Consider the following 17,271-nt stretch of genomic DNA (forward strand, 5'->3'; position numbering starts at 1 on the left):
TAGAACATCTCAGAATTCTTGTTCACCCCCACTGACAGGTTCTAATGAGCTATCTGGAGCCATCAGTGATGAATAGAAACACTAATGATAGGCTGTAAAAATGCATTCATGCATTTAATTTTCACACATCATCACACGTAAACAAATCTAGTTATTTAAGTGTCAATTCAACTTATCTCTTTAGACATGAATACTGTGCAAAAAGATCCAAGAGCTAGAGTAGTGCCCAGCTTAAAATGAAAACAGGTGTGCCTGGCTAAAAAATAAGGCTTTTTGAAAAATGACAATTAGGTCTGGCAGGTAACACTGAGGAGACCATTCAGTGTACCCACTCTTCTGTATTTCTCATCCATGCCTCATTTGTGCCTCAACTTAACTGGTCTTTTGCGTTGGGGAGGTCAGAAATGGGGGGGAAAAGAATGTTGAGAAGTTATAACTGAAGACAGAATTTAAGGGTAGATTTAGTTTTCATTTCTTGTTCCAATATCTAATTTAATTGGCAAAAGAAGACCTAACCTATTATTTTGTCCAGAGAAAAACAATATGAATTAGAAAAGCATGCAAATACCACTGACCCAAAACACTGAAAAAATACCTTCATTGCTGTCTGGCGATGAAGAACCTAAGGCACAGAACAACAACTCAGTATGTAGCTATGTTTTAAAGTTAACTTTGACTGTAGCCATTGGTCAATGAATATATGCTTAAGCATTTGGCCTCTTTATCAGGTATAACTGACAAATAGAATATACATACGCTGAGACTGTGACACCACTTTGGTTCTACTCCGTCCTCTTGAATCTGTTTTAGAATTGGCAATACCAACAGAAGCTGTTGAAAGCTTTGTTCGTATACGACCTAGAACAGAAAAATGGCATTAGATCAGTTTTTCACAGTAATGTGGAAAGCAAAGCATCAGTAGCTTTTACTAACATTCTCTTAAGTTTCTTTAAATAAGAAAGAAGTATAATGTAATTCAACTGGTGAAGATTCATTTGGGATAATTAGTAGAAATTTGAACACCTTGAAGGACTTAACAGTGGAGGAATCAAAGTACTTCCCCTCTGATGCTGCATGTTTCTGTAAATGATTTATGCTATCACTTGAATACCCTGACTATAGCTAGCTCATTCTTGCTTCCTCCATCAATAGGTTGATTACATTAAAAAAGGGAAGTTTATTAAATATAATAAGCAATGCATATGCTAATGCTGCCGTACCAGGTACAGTCTTCTCATGATTACTTGTGGTTGTAATTCTGCTTTTGCTGTCAGAAACCCACAAAAATTATGTTCATTGGGTTCTGAGGCTTCTGCCTAACTTCACTCCTCAGAAATCTAAATACTGGTTTTCCTGTTAAGGAAGGTTCCACCATTAGCCTGGCCACAGTTACACAGACTTCTACCTGATTTCCCAAACCTTTTACATCATTTTACAAAGAGCAAGTACACTTAAGTACTTCTCAGTGAGAACACAATATAAGGAAACGCTACTCTTCTCAACAAATAAAAGAATTAAATCGCTTCCCTCTACAAAGCCAAACCACCTTGGTTTGGGTTTAACTTTTCTGCTTTATTAGCAGTGTTCCTCATAACACCCAGCATGTACAGTGAAATTGCAAAAGACTCCAGTTGGATGAATCATAGGTAACCGAAAGATTATCCATAAAAGAAAATAGTAGAAGTATATCCTACACTTCCTGAGCCAAGCTCTGCAGCAACAGAAAAAAATGAAGTCAAAACCATGCTAACCAAATTCTTACAAGTTGCAAGAACAAACCCCAAGAAGCTTATACAGGGTAGATGCAGCTCAACAAGTAATCCACTTTAAAACCAGCTCCATTAAAATGTTTTCTAGACATTTAGAGTCAATATTAGACCCAAAAGAATTAGGTACACGGACTGGTATTAAGCTCTAGTCTCTTTAGGCTTTCCACAGCAGAATTTGGAGACCAACCAAGTTAATATTATTCATCCAAGTAGAGGGAATAGCCATAGATGAGAGTCTATAAGAGAATCAGGATAAAGGAGGTTATTCACTAAACTGTTAGAAAATGATATGCTAGCGAGAACGGTTAGATTAACTAGTCCAAACTCTACTAGTTATCCCTGTGCAATAGCAATGTTTTCCCCCTGAGTGCTGTGAGACTGCAAGGCATGTAACTGCATACAGAATCTGGCCCAAAAACCTGGGAATACAGAGTGCCACTATTTTGATACTATGTTAAATTACCACTTGGAACCTGGTTCAATTTTATCAGAGCACAAAATTTGTGCTTCCAAAAAGCAAATGAACTGTTAACTCACTTGGGAGTCTCTACATCCATTTCCTGATGACGGGTTTAAATGTTAATAGCGTATTGAACATGAATCTGCAAGCCTCAAAGAGATGAGTAATAGTAGCACCTGCTTCCCAGAGCACGAACACATCTGATGAAATATTCTGTGACAAGACTGGCTTTAAAAAACAAATGGAAAATGATAAAGCTCCTATGTTCTTTACGCTAAACAAAATGTTAAGCCATGGCACTTCTACTGCAGATGAGTACTCGAGAAATGAAATAAAAGCAAAAGAATTTTGAAGACACTACAAGACAACCAAGTATTAGATGCATAAGCAATCTGGACTTCTGAACCTCCACAAAGCCCCAGAAAGACCATATTCTACTTTTAAAGCTTAATTTGTATCAATGAAAAGATGAAGCTGAAAATATTAGCTGATCTAGCAAAATATTTTCTTACCATCTTCAGAAGCTGTTCCTAAACAGAAAAAAAAAAATAATAAAATACATGATATTCCAAACAATATTGTGTCTCTCCAGTCCCTTTTTGAGATTAATTTTATGAAACTTGACAAATTTTATTGAGAGGGCTAAAGCTTTTGTGTTGCAACTCCATTACTGAAGAAACATTATCAAGAAACACCAATACTATACTGCTAGTGAGTTACAGGAGCACAGCATTTAGCACTGGCTTCCAAACTGCTTTACACAACAACAACAAAAAGTAAATAGGAAAAAATCAAAGCTGAGATCAGTCAATAAAATGCCACGTACAGATGAAAAACAGGCATCAAAAATACCTTAGTGCAAGACCTTCTGAAAATGAAAACATACTATTATAAATTATACACGGAAAAAACACAGTGTTTCCCACACTGGACAGTGATAACTGGACAGGAGACAGCAAAGAGGATGTCTCCAAATTAAGTCCATGATTTCTCTGAAAATGCACAAGATGGGGTTTTGCTCAGAGAAGTGGAAGCAATGAGTTTGCTGAAAGCAGATCACACATGAACAAGTACGCCAAGCTGAAGGCTTGATGATGACAAAATGAGAGTCAGACAAATCTTTTTACTGACACCAGTACTTGGGAGTTGATGGGAAGCTCTCTAAATAGCAGTGCTTCCTCTCTCCAAGTTGTTTTGAAACGATTCTGATTATGGAATAAAACATGTACTGGTAGTGATAAAAATGTTAAACGCCTCACAAAAAAACCAAAGGGTATCTCCATTTCTGTTTTCACTTTCTGCTGCTTCTGCCTTGTAAAAGAACTTCAATGACTACAACATCTGTCAGTGCCTTTGGCTGGCCTCAGCTGAACTTTCTCAGCAGATCTGGCCATGGCTTCCTCATCTTACACTATCTTCAAGGTGTTAGCTTTAAAAACCTCCCTCTGAAAGATTAATTCAGTGTAAATTTCAGTGCTTCCTCACAAAAACCAGCTACAGTAACATGCATGTAGGAGTGCCTCAAAGTTCTCCAGACCAAATTTGCCAGTCTCTATCAAAAAAAAACAAGCCCTAACTTATCCCCCCAAGATCCAACATGTTCCAGAGCTGGATCTTGGAAGGCAGGTTCTATGCAGCACCTAAGCAAGGCTAACAGCTAACTGCTCCTAAAAGGGACTGTTTTGTTTCTCCTTTGTGCTACACACCTGGTTTGGATGGCTAAAGGCTCACTATCAGCTCCAAGAGCTATGTGACAGAAAACTACTCACTTTCAGTTTATGAAATTCAGTTTTCTGGTGTTTGTTCATCTCCAGTGATTGATACTGGATTATTAGAAGACGCTACCAAAAGAAGTGGTAAAACCACATGGCCAGGGTTAGTGGAGAAGTTAAAGAACGTTAGTTCCTCCTGGTGGTGGTTAGATCAGAGCAGCTACAGTTGGAGAGCTAAGCTATGTTCATCCTGTCTCACACATCATCCCTACAGACAGCCTCTATAAAAAACCCTGTTATACTGACCAACTGTGGGACACTTCCCCTACTGTTTTAAAATGATGTGTGGGGCACCAGTAGTTGTGACTATTGGTCTGAGCAGAAGAAAAAGCCTGCACACATGGCCATAAGAACCTTTGTCACTGGTAACAATGTGCAGAAGCTCAAGATTAAGTGTTTAGCAGGGACAGTTATGAATAAATCCTCTTATATGCACCACAAGGGAATCTGACATGGAAATAAGCAGGACTTACTTCCTGTACAAACTCCCCTTGTTCTATTCAAGTAGGCTTGCCACCTGCAATGCTCAAATATGGCTCAAATTTTCACGTATCCTCTCAACTGCTTCTCATGAAACTGATGATCTATGCTTTAAAATGATTTGGGATTCTGGGTCTGAGGGATCTACCACAACACACTTTATTATAAGGGAAGCAAAACTTACAGACAACTGCTACGGGAAGCTCGATTTTCAACTGCCTCCATGTGTTTAATACAACGAATTAAGAAAACCCAAGTGCTAAAACATAGCTGGAATACATGGCAAGCTATTTTAACAGACAGGTCTTCTTCAACAGCCTATTGCTTAATAGAATTACATTATATTAGAGGATTTCCTGGCACTTAAAATTCAGTAGCCAGACTAGATTCTGACACAGTACATCTGAAAGAGATTTTAGCTTAATTTCTTAAAAAATCCTTAATTATGTGGCCAAGCACCTTCTGCTCTCCCACTGCTGTTCCGCCACGAAGCCAAATAATTTGGCTTTACAGGTCAAACTTATGGGAGATGATGGAGCTACAGCTAGTTTTAGGAACACATGTATTGATTAGACTTGCTCTGTAATTAACAGAGCTCTTAAAACAGAATAGGAGTAACAACCATTTCTGACACTTTCTGTTGCTGTGATAGACCAGTCATCAAAAACATTGATAAATACAGCATTAACACAACACATATATTAAGACATCAAGATTACATAAAGGTTAATGAAAACAGCACAGTATTTTTGTTAATGAAAAGAAATATATTAAATAATAATTTTACATAAGACACTTTATTAAGTATTTAATAGAATTAAGAGGACAGACTAAATGATTTCTTACCATCCATCTTGTCAGAAGTATCCTCTTTGTTGAAAAAGCAGGCAAAGAAACAGGGAAAACTTAGTGTGTTAGAATAAAGGTGTTCACAGCAGAGTCATAAAACATTAATTAAGGAAAATACATTAATATTAAACACAGCAGACATGTTTATCCAATTCATGCATGTTTAAGCTACCTTAAGTAAAAGTAGGTTTCTCTCAGTACAAGGTACAAAACTACGGAAAGGGACAGAAGTACCCTGGCACAGGGATGTGGAATCTCTCTACATTACCCAGATTGAAGAAAACCCTCACAAGTAAAATATCTATGACCTGTTTCAGGTTTGGTATCAACCACTTCTGAAGCATTAGTACACATTTATATCATTACTGAGCAACAATATTTATATTCCTTATAAAATTTGCTCCTGAGCATGAAGCTCCACCTGGGATAACGGGCAGCAGGAAAAAAAGACATGGCAATAAAGACAGGGGACAAATGGAAGGAAGTTCTGCTGTGGTTCAAAAGCATTAAAGATTCACCAGTTCAGCTGGAAGGTAGCACACATGTATTCTGACAGGAACAATGAAAATCAAACCATTTAGCGTGACAGAGATATAATTTCAGCTCCAATCTCCTCAAGAAGGACATTCATACTTGACTATGTCAGAGGCAGTCAACATTTAGAATAACTAGAGAATGCCTTCCTGCTTCTAGAACAGTCTTCATAAAAATAAATCATAAATAAGCAAGAGTTCTTCTATTAATAATAAAAGCAGGTGAGGCAGAGATGACTATAGGTTACTAAGCTCAAGAACTTGTGGTCCTCTGAGGCTCTAAATCTGGCAGCTCTTTAAGCAAAAGGTGGATGCTTCTCTGTAAGGGAGGGTCAAAATTAACCCAAGCTTCAGGAGACAATATTTCTTAGTTTTGGTATTGACTGCAACACCTGAGAAGATGTGGAAAGCAGCACGGAAATACAGGAACATCTTCTAGGCATTTCAGCAGCATGGTCAGCATTACCTTGACAATTCTATCACTTAAATTTCCACCTTTGGACTCACATGAAACAACCCCCTTGCTATGAACAGAGGGGAGTTTACAAGTCAGCCCATTTTCTGAAACGTGGCACTTGCTTGGATCCACACCTCATTATCTTAAGGTTACCTTCTGAAAACTAAGAGCAAATACTATTTTGAGGTGGATTGTGTGATTAATCCATACAAACAGTCACACTCTACATGCGTAATTTAACTACCTTACCAATATTAAAAATACAATTAGGAGAATAATAAGCCAAGCTCCATTAAGCAGTACTGTGCCTGTGTGACTGCAAACAAACCTTGGCCTCCTTGACCATCCCTGCCCCTATACCACCTGCACAGGATTTGCCTTTACTGTACATTGGTAGCATCACATTATTGTGCCATTTCAAACCACCACTGCTTTCTTTTCCACAGGTGACAGCATCTGCTAGCAAGGCAAAGCTTTCCAGCTACTCAAATCTAAGGATTCAAAAGAAACTAACCTGGACTTACTGCCTGCTTATTCTGCTCCCCCACCCTCACTCAGCAAACCCATAAACTATGAAAGAGAATAAGCCATTTCTTTATTTCTGTATTCTAACCCTGCATAAACCCACCACTGTTCACGTCCCTGTAAACCTCTGTGCCCTCCTCCCTCAATCCTTGCTTACAAAATCCTGGGCATGAATCCCATACTGCTGAAAATGTTCTGAAAGCAAACCAGTACCCCAGTCGAGAGCTAACTTTCTGTGAAACTCTTAAGACCAAAGCAGTCCATTTCATCAATTTCATCAGCACCAAAAAGGCAGATTAACAGAGAGAGACTGCTCTTTCTTTTCTGTTTTACTTCCTTTCTTCCTTCTACCACCATGCTGTGTGCCACTTTTACTTCTCAACATCAGCTTTGTCTGACATTGCTGCAAATCAAAACAGACCAGGCAATGATCTGAGCTTGGAGAATAATCATCCCTCCTATTTCAGGCTTTTAGGCACTAAGTTAGAGGAGGACCTGAGGATTCCACAAGCATCTCTCCTCCCCCCAGCAAACTGGTGTTCCCCTGCTATCCAGGTTCTCCAGTTCCCCTCTGTGGGCACCAGAGGGACCTCACACCCAAAATCCCTATTGCACGTAGCAAGTACTCCTTTCAGTCAGCACACACTCAAAAACTTAACCCTAAATCAGTGGTGTTCAAACCGGTTCAAGTAGGACCTGATGAAAAAAGAACCAGCTCATTTAAACTAGTTTTTAAACAGACAACAAAAACCTTTGGAAACCATAGCCTGAGTGTACCCCAACACCTCCGCAAACACAAGGTAAATCAGAACTATCTGGTTTCTCTGCCTCTCTCCTGATCGTCTTCAGCAATACTGACATTAGGACATGCCTTGTCAGGGATCTCACTGGCACACAAGCCAAGAAGAAAAAGCCAACAGTTTTGTGAACACTACATCTCACTTCCCCTATTGCTACTCCTAGAGTATGGATAACCTGAACAGACAAAACCCTGCCCGTATTTCTTTACCCTTCCCACTTAGTGGAGGTTCTAGCATTTGCTATCAACACCACCCAATACTCTTCTACACTCTTATCAGTTGTAGCACTATCTATATCCAACAGCAAGTATTCTTATCAAGGAAGACTGTTACCTACATGAAAAACATCCACACAGTTCCACCAACATGCTTAGGAAAAAAATCTATGAAATCAATGTCATGTATCATTGTGTAAAAAACTTTTGTATTGTGTGAAGAAGCCACCACTTATTGCCAGGATGTCTCTTTAGCACTCTTGTAAAACAGTCAGCCAAGGAGCTGAGAAAATGGAAAATCAAAGATTCCTAACACTCATTTCCTTAGTACGTCTAAAAACAAAAAGCCACGATTTCCTTGGGTGACGTGGTTTAGTGTGAGGTGTCCCTGCTCAGGGCAGGGGGTTTAGAACTGGATGATCTCAAGGTCCTTTCCAACCCTAACTATTCTATGATTCTACGATTACCATCTGCTGTTAAGTGAGGGTACCATTCCACCCAGTGTTTAATATTAACTCCAGATTAACAAATGTAAGGACCAGGTATGGACACACTCTTTGTACTGGCATTCTCCCAGCACAAGATAAAACCTCTCGCTAAGCTGGTCACTTGCTCTTCTGCAACATCCCAGCACTACTGAAATGACCATTTTTTCACAGGTAGAAGTGCTTTCCTGGAACCCACTGATAAACACCCCTCAAGGTGAGGACGTCTCCCTTACCTAAGGATGCGTAGGACCCTGGGGGCAGCCCGGCTGCCAAGAGGCGCCCGGCTCCGGTGGGCTGCCCAGCAGCGTGGCGTGCCTTGGCGCCTGCGGCAGCGTTGACGTCTATGTCGCTGCGGGACCTCTGCAGCGCACCCGGGCTGGCAGTGCTCTTGGTGCTGCCTGAAGCTAGCAAAGAAAGATTAGGAAATCAGTTGGCAATGAGCGAAATGCATTGCATTAAACAGGCTAACATTCTCTACTACTGCAGCCTACCTGCGGAAAGGACAGGAAGCCATGTAAAATGGTGTAAGTCAAGTATTACTGACGTTAAGAAACAAACTAGACCTGGTATTGCCTTGAAATTCAGCTAAAGAGCTATTTATTTTACAGTAGTATTTACCTTCACTCATTGTGAAACTTCAGCATTAATACAAACTATGTGCTCTCACCCTAGTACAAATCATGACATTCTTAACATTCACGTGATTTATTCTATCAACATAAGGAGAGTCATGGCACCCCTTGTGATTCTGAGGGGAGGTAACATCGCCAACACTTAGCTGAGATACAGCCACCAGCAGGCTGAAAGCTTACCTTGAATTGCTTTAGGGTCCCATCTTCTGTAACGTATTTCTATTCACCTCCTATTATGAACTGAGTATTAACTATTTGCTTCCATTAATTTTAACCATTGTTTTATGTCTTCAAAACTTGACTCTCAATTTAACAGCTCAGTATCCAGAAAGCAAGCACCCTCAGCTACTGGCCACTTGTACAAAGGAGTTCCGTGATTTACTCCAAGCCAATTTGCTACTAATTGATCATTTGTGTCTTATACTTGCAGCAACTGGAAATACATAAATACATGAAGCAAAGTATGAGGCAGCCTTAGCTCCAGATGTAGTCTGTAGTGAGAGGTACCATAGTTCAGCTTGTAAACAAGGGACAGTAAAATGTTAAGCCGCATTTAAAGCTTTTAATTCAAAGAACACAAAGAACAATCGCTGTGCCTTATATCACATCACTATATATCACTATATATACTTATATCACTATACTGCAACCACCTCACCTCTGCCTGCCAGGCTTGCTGCGTTGGCTGCAGACCATTTGGAAGACAGAGGCCGACTGGAAAAAGAAAACAACAAAACAAACCCGTAAGTCTCATATACCAGATGCAAAAATCAATAATAAAAGAGAGAAAAAAAATCTTCTGTTCTTCTCTCCCCTTCAACTTTTTCAACATATTTTATATAAGCACATTAAATACAGAATGATAAGAAAAACACGATCATCTTATCTTTCATATTCCATAAAATCCCATTTTCTTCACAAAGCATTAGTTCTTTGGTTACCGACAGGCACACTCAGCTAGCACAAGCCTCAGGCATGGTCAGTACAAAGTTTTAACCACAGGGCTGATCTTGCACATCAGCTGTCAAACAAGCATGGTGGAAGCTGCACAAGGCTCGAGTTACAAATGACAAAGGAAAATGCTGAATTTGTAAGCAGCTAGACTGAATTTCCCCTGTTTCAATGTTAGAGACTCCCACAATTTATAAAAGGAGGAAAAAAACCATGTCCTCTGTGTTTTCTCTCCATTTCCCTTTACTCTTACTGCAAAAAAAAAAGAGTAGCTGCTGAAGCAGAATCTTTTTGCCTACTCAAGTTTAACTGTGAGCCCTTTCTTCTGCCTGGCTCAGAAGGGTAAAATGCAGGCAGATGGACCAGGGAGAAGCAAAAGGCTATTAGAAGAAAGCATGATACTTTATTCACTGATTCCTACCTAGCAATCCAAATATTCATCTGACGGGGAAGGTTTGTATTTACTGAAATAAGTGACTATTTCATCAATAATCAAATTACCACCTCAGTTTGGAGACTCAGCTTCAGTAAAAATAATCCCTCTCTAATTTGAAACCAGAAAGCAGAGCTATGAGAGATGCCTCATGTGGTTTGCGTACTCGAGTTATTAGCTCAGGTGCCCAGTGACAATCCAGAGTTGAGCACTGTCACCTAACTTCTCACATGTGTTTGCAGCTTATTATGAGTAATACCTGCTTTTCTGCCACCACTCACTAGTGGTTTGGAGGCGTTTTGCTGCAGGCAAGTTGAGGAGGCTGAGGCATATACAATATACAATCTATTGCAAGTAACATTTCACTTAAGCAGTTTCATGTAGGTAGGCACAAGTAACTACACTTCTAGCCTTTTCAAAACCATACTTGATCAAATGGTTTGTAAGACCTGTAAATTCAGAAGGTCAAAAATTATGGGGTTTCAGAGTTTTGGGAAAACCATACCCATGCTTCCTAAGGTAGTCTACACAGGGAGAACTCAACATCTGTATTAGAAGCAAGAAATAAAGATTTAGGATAACATAGTGAAAATAAAATGCAACTAAATGCAAAATTAGTGAAAAAACATTAAAAATTAGGTAATTTCAATATTATAATCTCTTCCATTCATCTCTCTCTTTACTCCTCCCTTTCTATACTGCAGCACTTTACATATCTTGCGATACAGGAAGTAACACTTGAGGATTTAAGAGTATTTTAAGATTCCAATTTCTCTGTAATTTAGTTTTTAACATTTTATTACTAATAACTCATTAACAGCGCTGATTTTCAGCCAGAGCATATAGATTAAATTAAACAAGAGTAATTAATCTTTGAGTAAACATTGCTTTGTGAAAAAGTGTTACCAGTAGTCCACATTACAGAATTATTTTTAAAGTGTTTTTCCTAATTACAAGTATCACAGGAAAGATAAGCTAAGCTTCTGGTATTTGAGGCAGCAGCCAAAAAAAGTGGAAAAGATTAACTTCTAATATGCTGGAAGCAGTCTGCTTTCAAGTCACAAGCAAGCAAGCAAGTTCTCTGGCTTTGGAAGTGAAGCTTCTGAATTAAAATTGTTAACAGGTTTAAATAGTTTGAGGAAGCTTTCAAGAATTTAAAGAAGAAAATCACCACGTACTATTTTACATTTCTACTAAAAAGCTAGTAGATTTCTACTGCTATTAGTACCTAAGCAAGCTTTTCATTTGTTTAGCTCAAGTGTACATCTTAATGCTCCACTGACTGCAGCACAGAGCCACTCTCCAGTAATCAGCATAGCTGCAAAATACTAGTAATGCATATTCAATGCTGTAAAGACAGGAAGAAAACACCAGTCTCTGATCTGAATGTCTCTGATCTAAGTGTGTGATCTGGAGGTCTTTGAGCCTCCACGTCCATGTCCCTTTCTCATACTTCTCAGTAAAAAGGAATAAGAAAAGGGGTAACAACACTATTCCTAGACATATTCATTGCACCAGGACACTGGACATCAGTATGTGAACCTCGAAGATACTATGGTGTAACAGAAGCTGTGAAGGAATAAATGCATGAATAAGAACAGTCTGCTAAAATGCAGTTAACTGACTGCTCTTCTTTCCCATCTTGCTGAGGTAATACTGTCATACAACAAAATACAATGAAAGACTTATAGTAAAAAACCAATATTGTGACAAAATGCAACTGCAGCTTTTCAGCACACCACAAATGTTCAGCTTATTTGCTTTTGAGCAACAGATTTTATTTGTTCGTAGGCTAAGAAACAATGAAGTGACCCTTACTTGAGGCTCTCCTGTGAGCTGGAGGATGACCTGTCTGACTGAGGGAGAGATGCAATACTGCCAGAATTCTTCAGGTAGGTCTGGAGGCTTCTTTGATAGGGTGGCTCAAGAGAATTGTACAGAGTCTCTGCTTCACTAGGAAAGTGATTTCTAAGACCCAGATAAGCCCTGAAAATAAGAGAATAACCACATGGTAATTCTTCCATGTTGTCTTCAAACTGTGGAGTCAGGAAGTAAAGATTACAGAATGAATCAGGGATGGGAAGGGAAGGAACTCAGGCTGAAAATATGCAATGCACACAATAGTGCTTATCAAATCATAAAAGCAACCATCTACATTGACTGAATTAATCTTTGGAAAATAACTTAAGTCTATCCTCTGGAATTCTCACATTCACTTACTGCTTCTGTGGGGAAGCAAGATAAATTCTTTTTGGCCTTCTCATTAGTCAAAGTGATACAGTTGTTCAATGACTTAACTGAGGCGGGGGGAAGCAAAGAATGATTATGCAGCAGTACCAACCGTTACAACTCCTGTTTCAGTAGAACCCTCAAATGCTGTATGACAGTATCAACTGCCTCAATTTCACAATGTCTTCTGCCAAAACCCCAGACATTAATTCAGAAACATCCATTTTCAAGCTACTTACATCTTCTCCTTCAGCCATAGCTTGCTGCTCACCTTGATTAGAGCATTCTATTACTTATGTAAAACACACAACTTTTCAGAGCAAAACGTAGCCCAAACTCACTTTCTTGCCTCCACTCTTGCTTCTGCATCAGCATCATGAATGCCCTTCTTGATCGTTTCAACCAAGACTGCTGCGTGCCTAGAAGACAGACATTCTTCATGCTATTTTGCTACGCCACATTCTATTTTAAGCAGTAAAGTTTCACACTGTAATTGACATTTCTCTAAGATGCAAACACCAGCTGAGATAGCTCTTCCCAAGACATGAAGTAAACAAAGGCTCCAGCACACTGATGACATAGCTGCACTTTCGGTGAAGGTTTAGGTAAGCTTCCTCCTTCAGTCTAGAGAGTTATAATCTACTTTTCAGACATACATCCAAGTATCACACTGGAAAAGTTACTTAAAAGTGCCATTTTTAAGGCATCTGCTTTCCTGAAATGGACAAGCTATTTCCCCTACTATATTGGTAGTAAGAAAAAGGAAAAAGTTAAGATTAGTAAGTCTGGAAATATCTCTGACAGCTTTTGGCCTGTGAGCACTTAATCTCAATATGTACTCAAAAAGACCCACAGCTAAGCACCTAATCAGAACAACCAAAAAATTGTGACAATAAACAGATTTTAATTCAAGAGGGTTTTTTTTGGGGGGGGGGGGGGGGGGGGGGGGGGGGGGGGGGGGGGATAAAGGGTTTTTGTTGGGTTGTGTTTGTTGTTGTGTTGTTTTGCACATGCATACACACTGTCACATAAACCAAGAGATCTCCCCATTGCTCCCTTTCTCTGGAGCATCTTGAGGGGTTGAAAGGTAACTATGCAGCTGGATGAGTTCTTCCAATCCTTCTTCTCCGGAGATCCTGCAGTCCCTTTCCTATTACTCTGTGCTCACAGGATACATTCTGCAGAGCTGATGCACACAGTGTTTTCCTGTCTACCCACAGAAGCTACAGTGTGCTTTTAATCATTAAAAGTCCTCCAGCTTAATCCTACTTGTCCCCTCCCATGGCAAATACACAAACGCCCTTCCAGGATAAAGGACAGAAGCTTCCCAGTGCATCTTTGCTGCACAGGATACATGATATAAGTGATACCCGTGGCTCACATGTGGTGTAGGAAAGGCAGAGGGTAAGGAGAAGAGACAACATGAAGTCAAAGCTGTACCATGGTTTACTGTGAGGTGTCCCTGCCCATGGCAAGTGGGTTGGAACTGACTGATCTTAAGGTCCTTTCCCACCCAAACCATTCTATGATCATATAACTCCTGCCTCCCTGCACTTGAATGAGCCACAACTCCTGTGCTAGAAAGGCTGGCCAACACCAAACAACATAATCCAATTAAAGGATTCAAAGAAAAGATTTCTGTCTGGAAATTCATTAGTAGTTTATTTTGGGGAAAAATTATACTGGTCCGTACCTTTCCAATGAATGTGTCTGCCACTCTTGTAACAACAGGTCTAGAAATTCAAAGGAGCGCCTAGAAAGACAGAACAAAAAGCTGTAATTAATACTCATTTCTCTAACATGCTTGGGGAACAAACAGTAACTTTATTCTTTCCCCCCGAGGGAAACAAATACATAAAATATAAGTACATTTGTCTGGCAAATAAAGGTATTGGCTGCCTTACTGCAAAGGTAAAATATTCAGTGGAGAAAGTAAACATGCAGGCTAACTCACCCTGAACTTCAAAAACCAGATGTGGTTCAATTAACCACCCTATTGCTCAAGTCATGCTATTACACATACGCTTTGCTAGTTTATTAGCCATAAAATAAAACACAAAAGCCAATCCAAGCGTTCAAGTATCATGTCCTCGGAAAAAGCAACATGCTGAAAGTACCCCTCAGACATGACAACACACTGATCCATCACACCCTGCCTCAGGTAGCAGCCACTGTCCCAGTCCCACAGTCCCCAGCGTGGTAGGATTATTATGCCTGCTGGCATCAGGAGAGCAAGGTGCTGGCACACAGTCCATGCAGAACACTGCAGTGCTGCCACAAGAGCTAGCCTCATAAGGTCTGCCAGCTCTGGCCCAGACAGCCAGTAACTCATGGGCTCTGGCTGGCTCTTTGCAGAGACACATGCGGCTGATTCATGCTCTGCCAATGCCTCTCCATACCAGTGTTGTTTATTCCCATTAGACTGAGCAACACAGTTTCAACTACAGCTGCTTCTTTTATGTTCTGGTTTTGAATCAGAAGGTACTTTTCCCAAGAAGTGTTAGGAACATTTTAAATCAGAGTGAAATCTGCAGAAGGATACAGTGTATATCCCCCGGTATGGCAGAAAGGACCATTCCTCAACATCCTCTGATCTAACTCTGCTGAAATACTCTTTGTAGCTTACTGTATAACACAGATTTGTGTATTCAGATGTAGTGGCCACAAATCTTCAAATCTCTCCATTTCCAACATATGATCATTAAATTTAGAAATCAACAGCTTCAATGATTTGCTGTTTATTATGTACTCACCTTCTAACTGCAACCGATTTTGAGGTACAGTTGCTTGTTATTAAAGGTATGAGTCGTGGCACATGAGTATGCTAAGAAAAAAAAAAGGACAAAGCATTTAATGACAAAAGCATTCCTGAATTTGTACTGCACTACTCGAGTCAAAATTAACAACATAACAAAAACTGCAGTCATTGAAAATGCTTACAGAAACTAAATGTAGTTTCTGTAACAAGAGACTTCTGCTAGCACATCTATTGATTAAGCCTATTCTTTTCCAAAAGGTCAAGCAAAAAGTATTTCCAATGCCATCAACAATCACGTTATCATATGCAGTATTTAGCTGTCAGAAGTCATGCATGAAGGCTCAAATGTAACTGTCTCCCCAAAGGGGTTGTAAGTTGATGTTGTTTTAGTTTTGCCACAGAAGAAAAAGCAACAGACATAGCAATCTTACAAATAAGCTGTGAAGCAAAAAGTAAATCAATCAATCTGAAACTATGGGCATTCTTTTAGGGATCAATACCACTAGTGCTACAAAGACCATCCCCTCTTAATGCAAAACATGTCAATAAAATGAAAGCATTCGCATGTAATATAAGCAAGCTTATGTGTGTAAACGATGTGGAAACACCAAACATCCTCATGGGAAAAGAAAACTTGAACTACTGTAAGGGAAGCAAGTAAGATAAACTACATGAAATCCAAATGCAATAGTTGAATTCAGAATTAAAGCAGCCTTGCTTCAGCTTATCTTAATTAACTGTAGACACAAAATACTAACATTTTAACTCTAAGTAAGAGTAACATGGTTCAAGCAAATCCGTTTTAGTTCATTTCTTTAGTCCTTTCTTGATTAAATATATAATTGCTAAACCAGTCCCAAATACACTGTGAAACTGTAGGCTATTAAAGCTTGCTTAGAAAGTACAGCGCTGAACAATTCCTACTATCTCATATATCACACTTTCTCCCTAGGTTATTGTCACAGGATGTAAACACCCAGATCACCAAACAAGCAGAGCTGATTATGAGCTCTCAAGAGTCCTGCCAACTTCAGAAGTAGGAGAGAATTAATCAAAAAAATCTGGAAGAGCCCAACAGTTGCATTTGCTTGTACTGATATCCTTTTGCACATGGTTTTAGGGTGTTGTCTGTGTTTTACATAGTTTTTAATTTGAAAAGCGGTATGTGACTGCCAGAAAGGGAACAATAAGCCATATCAGGAGAAAGAATAAGATGTTTTTACAGATGGAGAAACCTATATGTTCCAAGTCTTTGGAGCTATTGACATTGTAATTTCTAGAAAGTGTTTTGCAAAAGCCTCAGGCTTGCTTTCATTCAGCTTTCAGACTGCACATTTCATCTGCTACCCTTTGAAGCTATCGTGATACATACTTCCTTCCAACGCACTTGACAGCTCAATTGCTCCATGTGAATCCCTCCTCCCTCTGCAAGTGTTTTTCTGCCACCATGCCATCCCATCATGATACGCTCTCCCCTTCCCCTTTTAAACTGGTTTCCTGATTTACTATGAGTCAAGAAAGGGAAGTCAGATTTACAGTAAGAGCTATCTGGAAAAGAAAGAAGAAATCCAACAAAGGCACGAAGATGATGGGGCTCTTCAAGATCCCTGGTATAACACAATCTCCCTCTTTTTCTGTAGACTCACTTATTGGTTGGGTATTTGAACACCATGGGCAGGATTTCTCCCTTTTATGTCTCCAATGTTAAATTACACCTAAGGGTAACAGAAGCTTAAACAAAATCAGGACAGCTACAGCCAATGTGCAGGTTTGTCTCCAACTGACCTGAGCCAATGAAGCCAATTTAATTTCATCAGTGAATTTTAATCTCACGCTGCTTCCCTGATGCCTGATTTGTTCCCATAAACAACAAGACAGGGTTAGTTTCTTACATGCCTGAGCTCATCTACTACAACTACA

General features: G+C 39.5%; 1 protein-coding gene across 50 annotated transcripts in view; it reads right to left on the bottom strand.

Moving 5' to 3' along the window:
- The window catches only part of CLASP2 (cytoplasmic linker associated protein 2), a 124,776-nt gene that overhangs the window by 42,150 nt on the left and 65,355 nt on the right, over positions 1–17,271 (bottom strand). For 24 of the 50 annotated variants that reach the window (XM_062621472.1, XM_062621678.1, XM_062621564.1 and 21 more), the window contains 10 exons: positions 15,347–15,417; positions 14,287–14,346; positions 12,935–13,012; positions 12,183–12,350; positions 9,639–9,694; positions 8,582–8,752; positions 5,328–5,351; positions 2,742–2,759; positions 757–858; positions 596–622 (listed from right to left, as the gene is read on the bottom strand). In XM_062621472.1, the coding sequence (XP_062477456.1) occupies positions 596–622; positions 757–858; positions 2,742–2,759; positions 5,328–5,351; positions 8,582–8,752; positions 9,639–9,694; positions 12,183–12,350; positions 12,935–13,012; positions 14,287–14,346; positions 15,347–15,417 (775 nt within the window). The remainder of the gene's footprint in view (positions 1–595; positions 623–756; positions 859–2,741; positions 2,760–5,327; positions 5,352–8,581; positions 8,753–9,638; positions 9,695–12,182; positions 12,351–12,934; positions 13,013–14,286; positions 14,347–15,346; positions 15,418–17,271) is intronic. The other 26 variants (XM_062621633.1, XM_062621546.1, XM_062621655.1 and 23 more) reach the window with 9 other exon arrangements.

This window comes from Pezoporus occidentalis, unplaced genomic scaffold, assembly GCF_034315485.1.
Source record: "Pezoporus occidentalis ecotype Australia unplaced genomic scaffold, CSIRO_AGI_Poc_V1 ctg107, whole genome shotgun sequence".
NCBI lineage: Eukaryota > Metazoa > Chordata > Aves > Psittaciformes > Psittacidae > Pezoporus > Pezoporus occidentalis.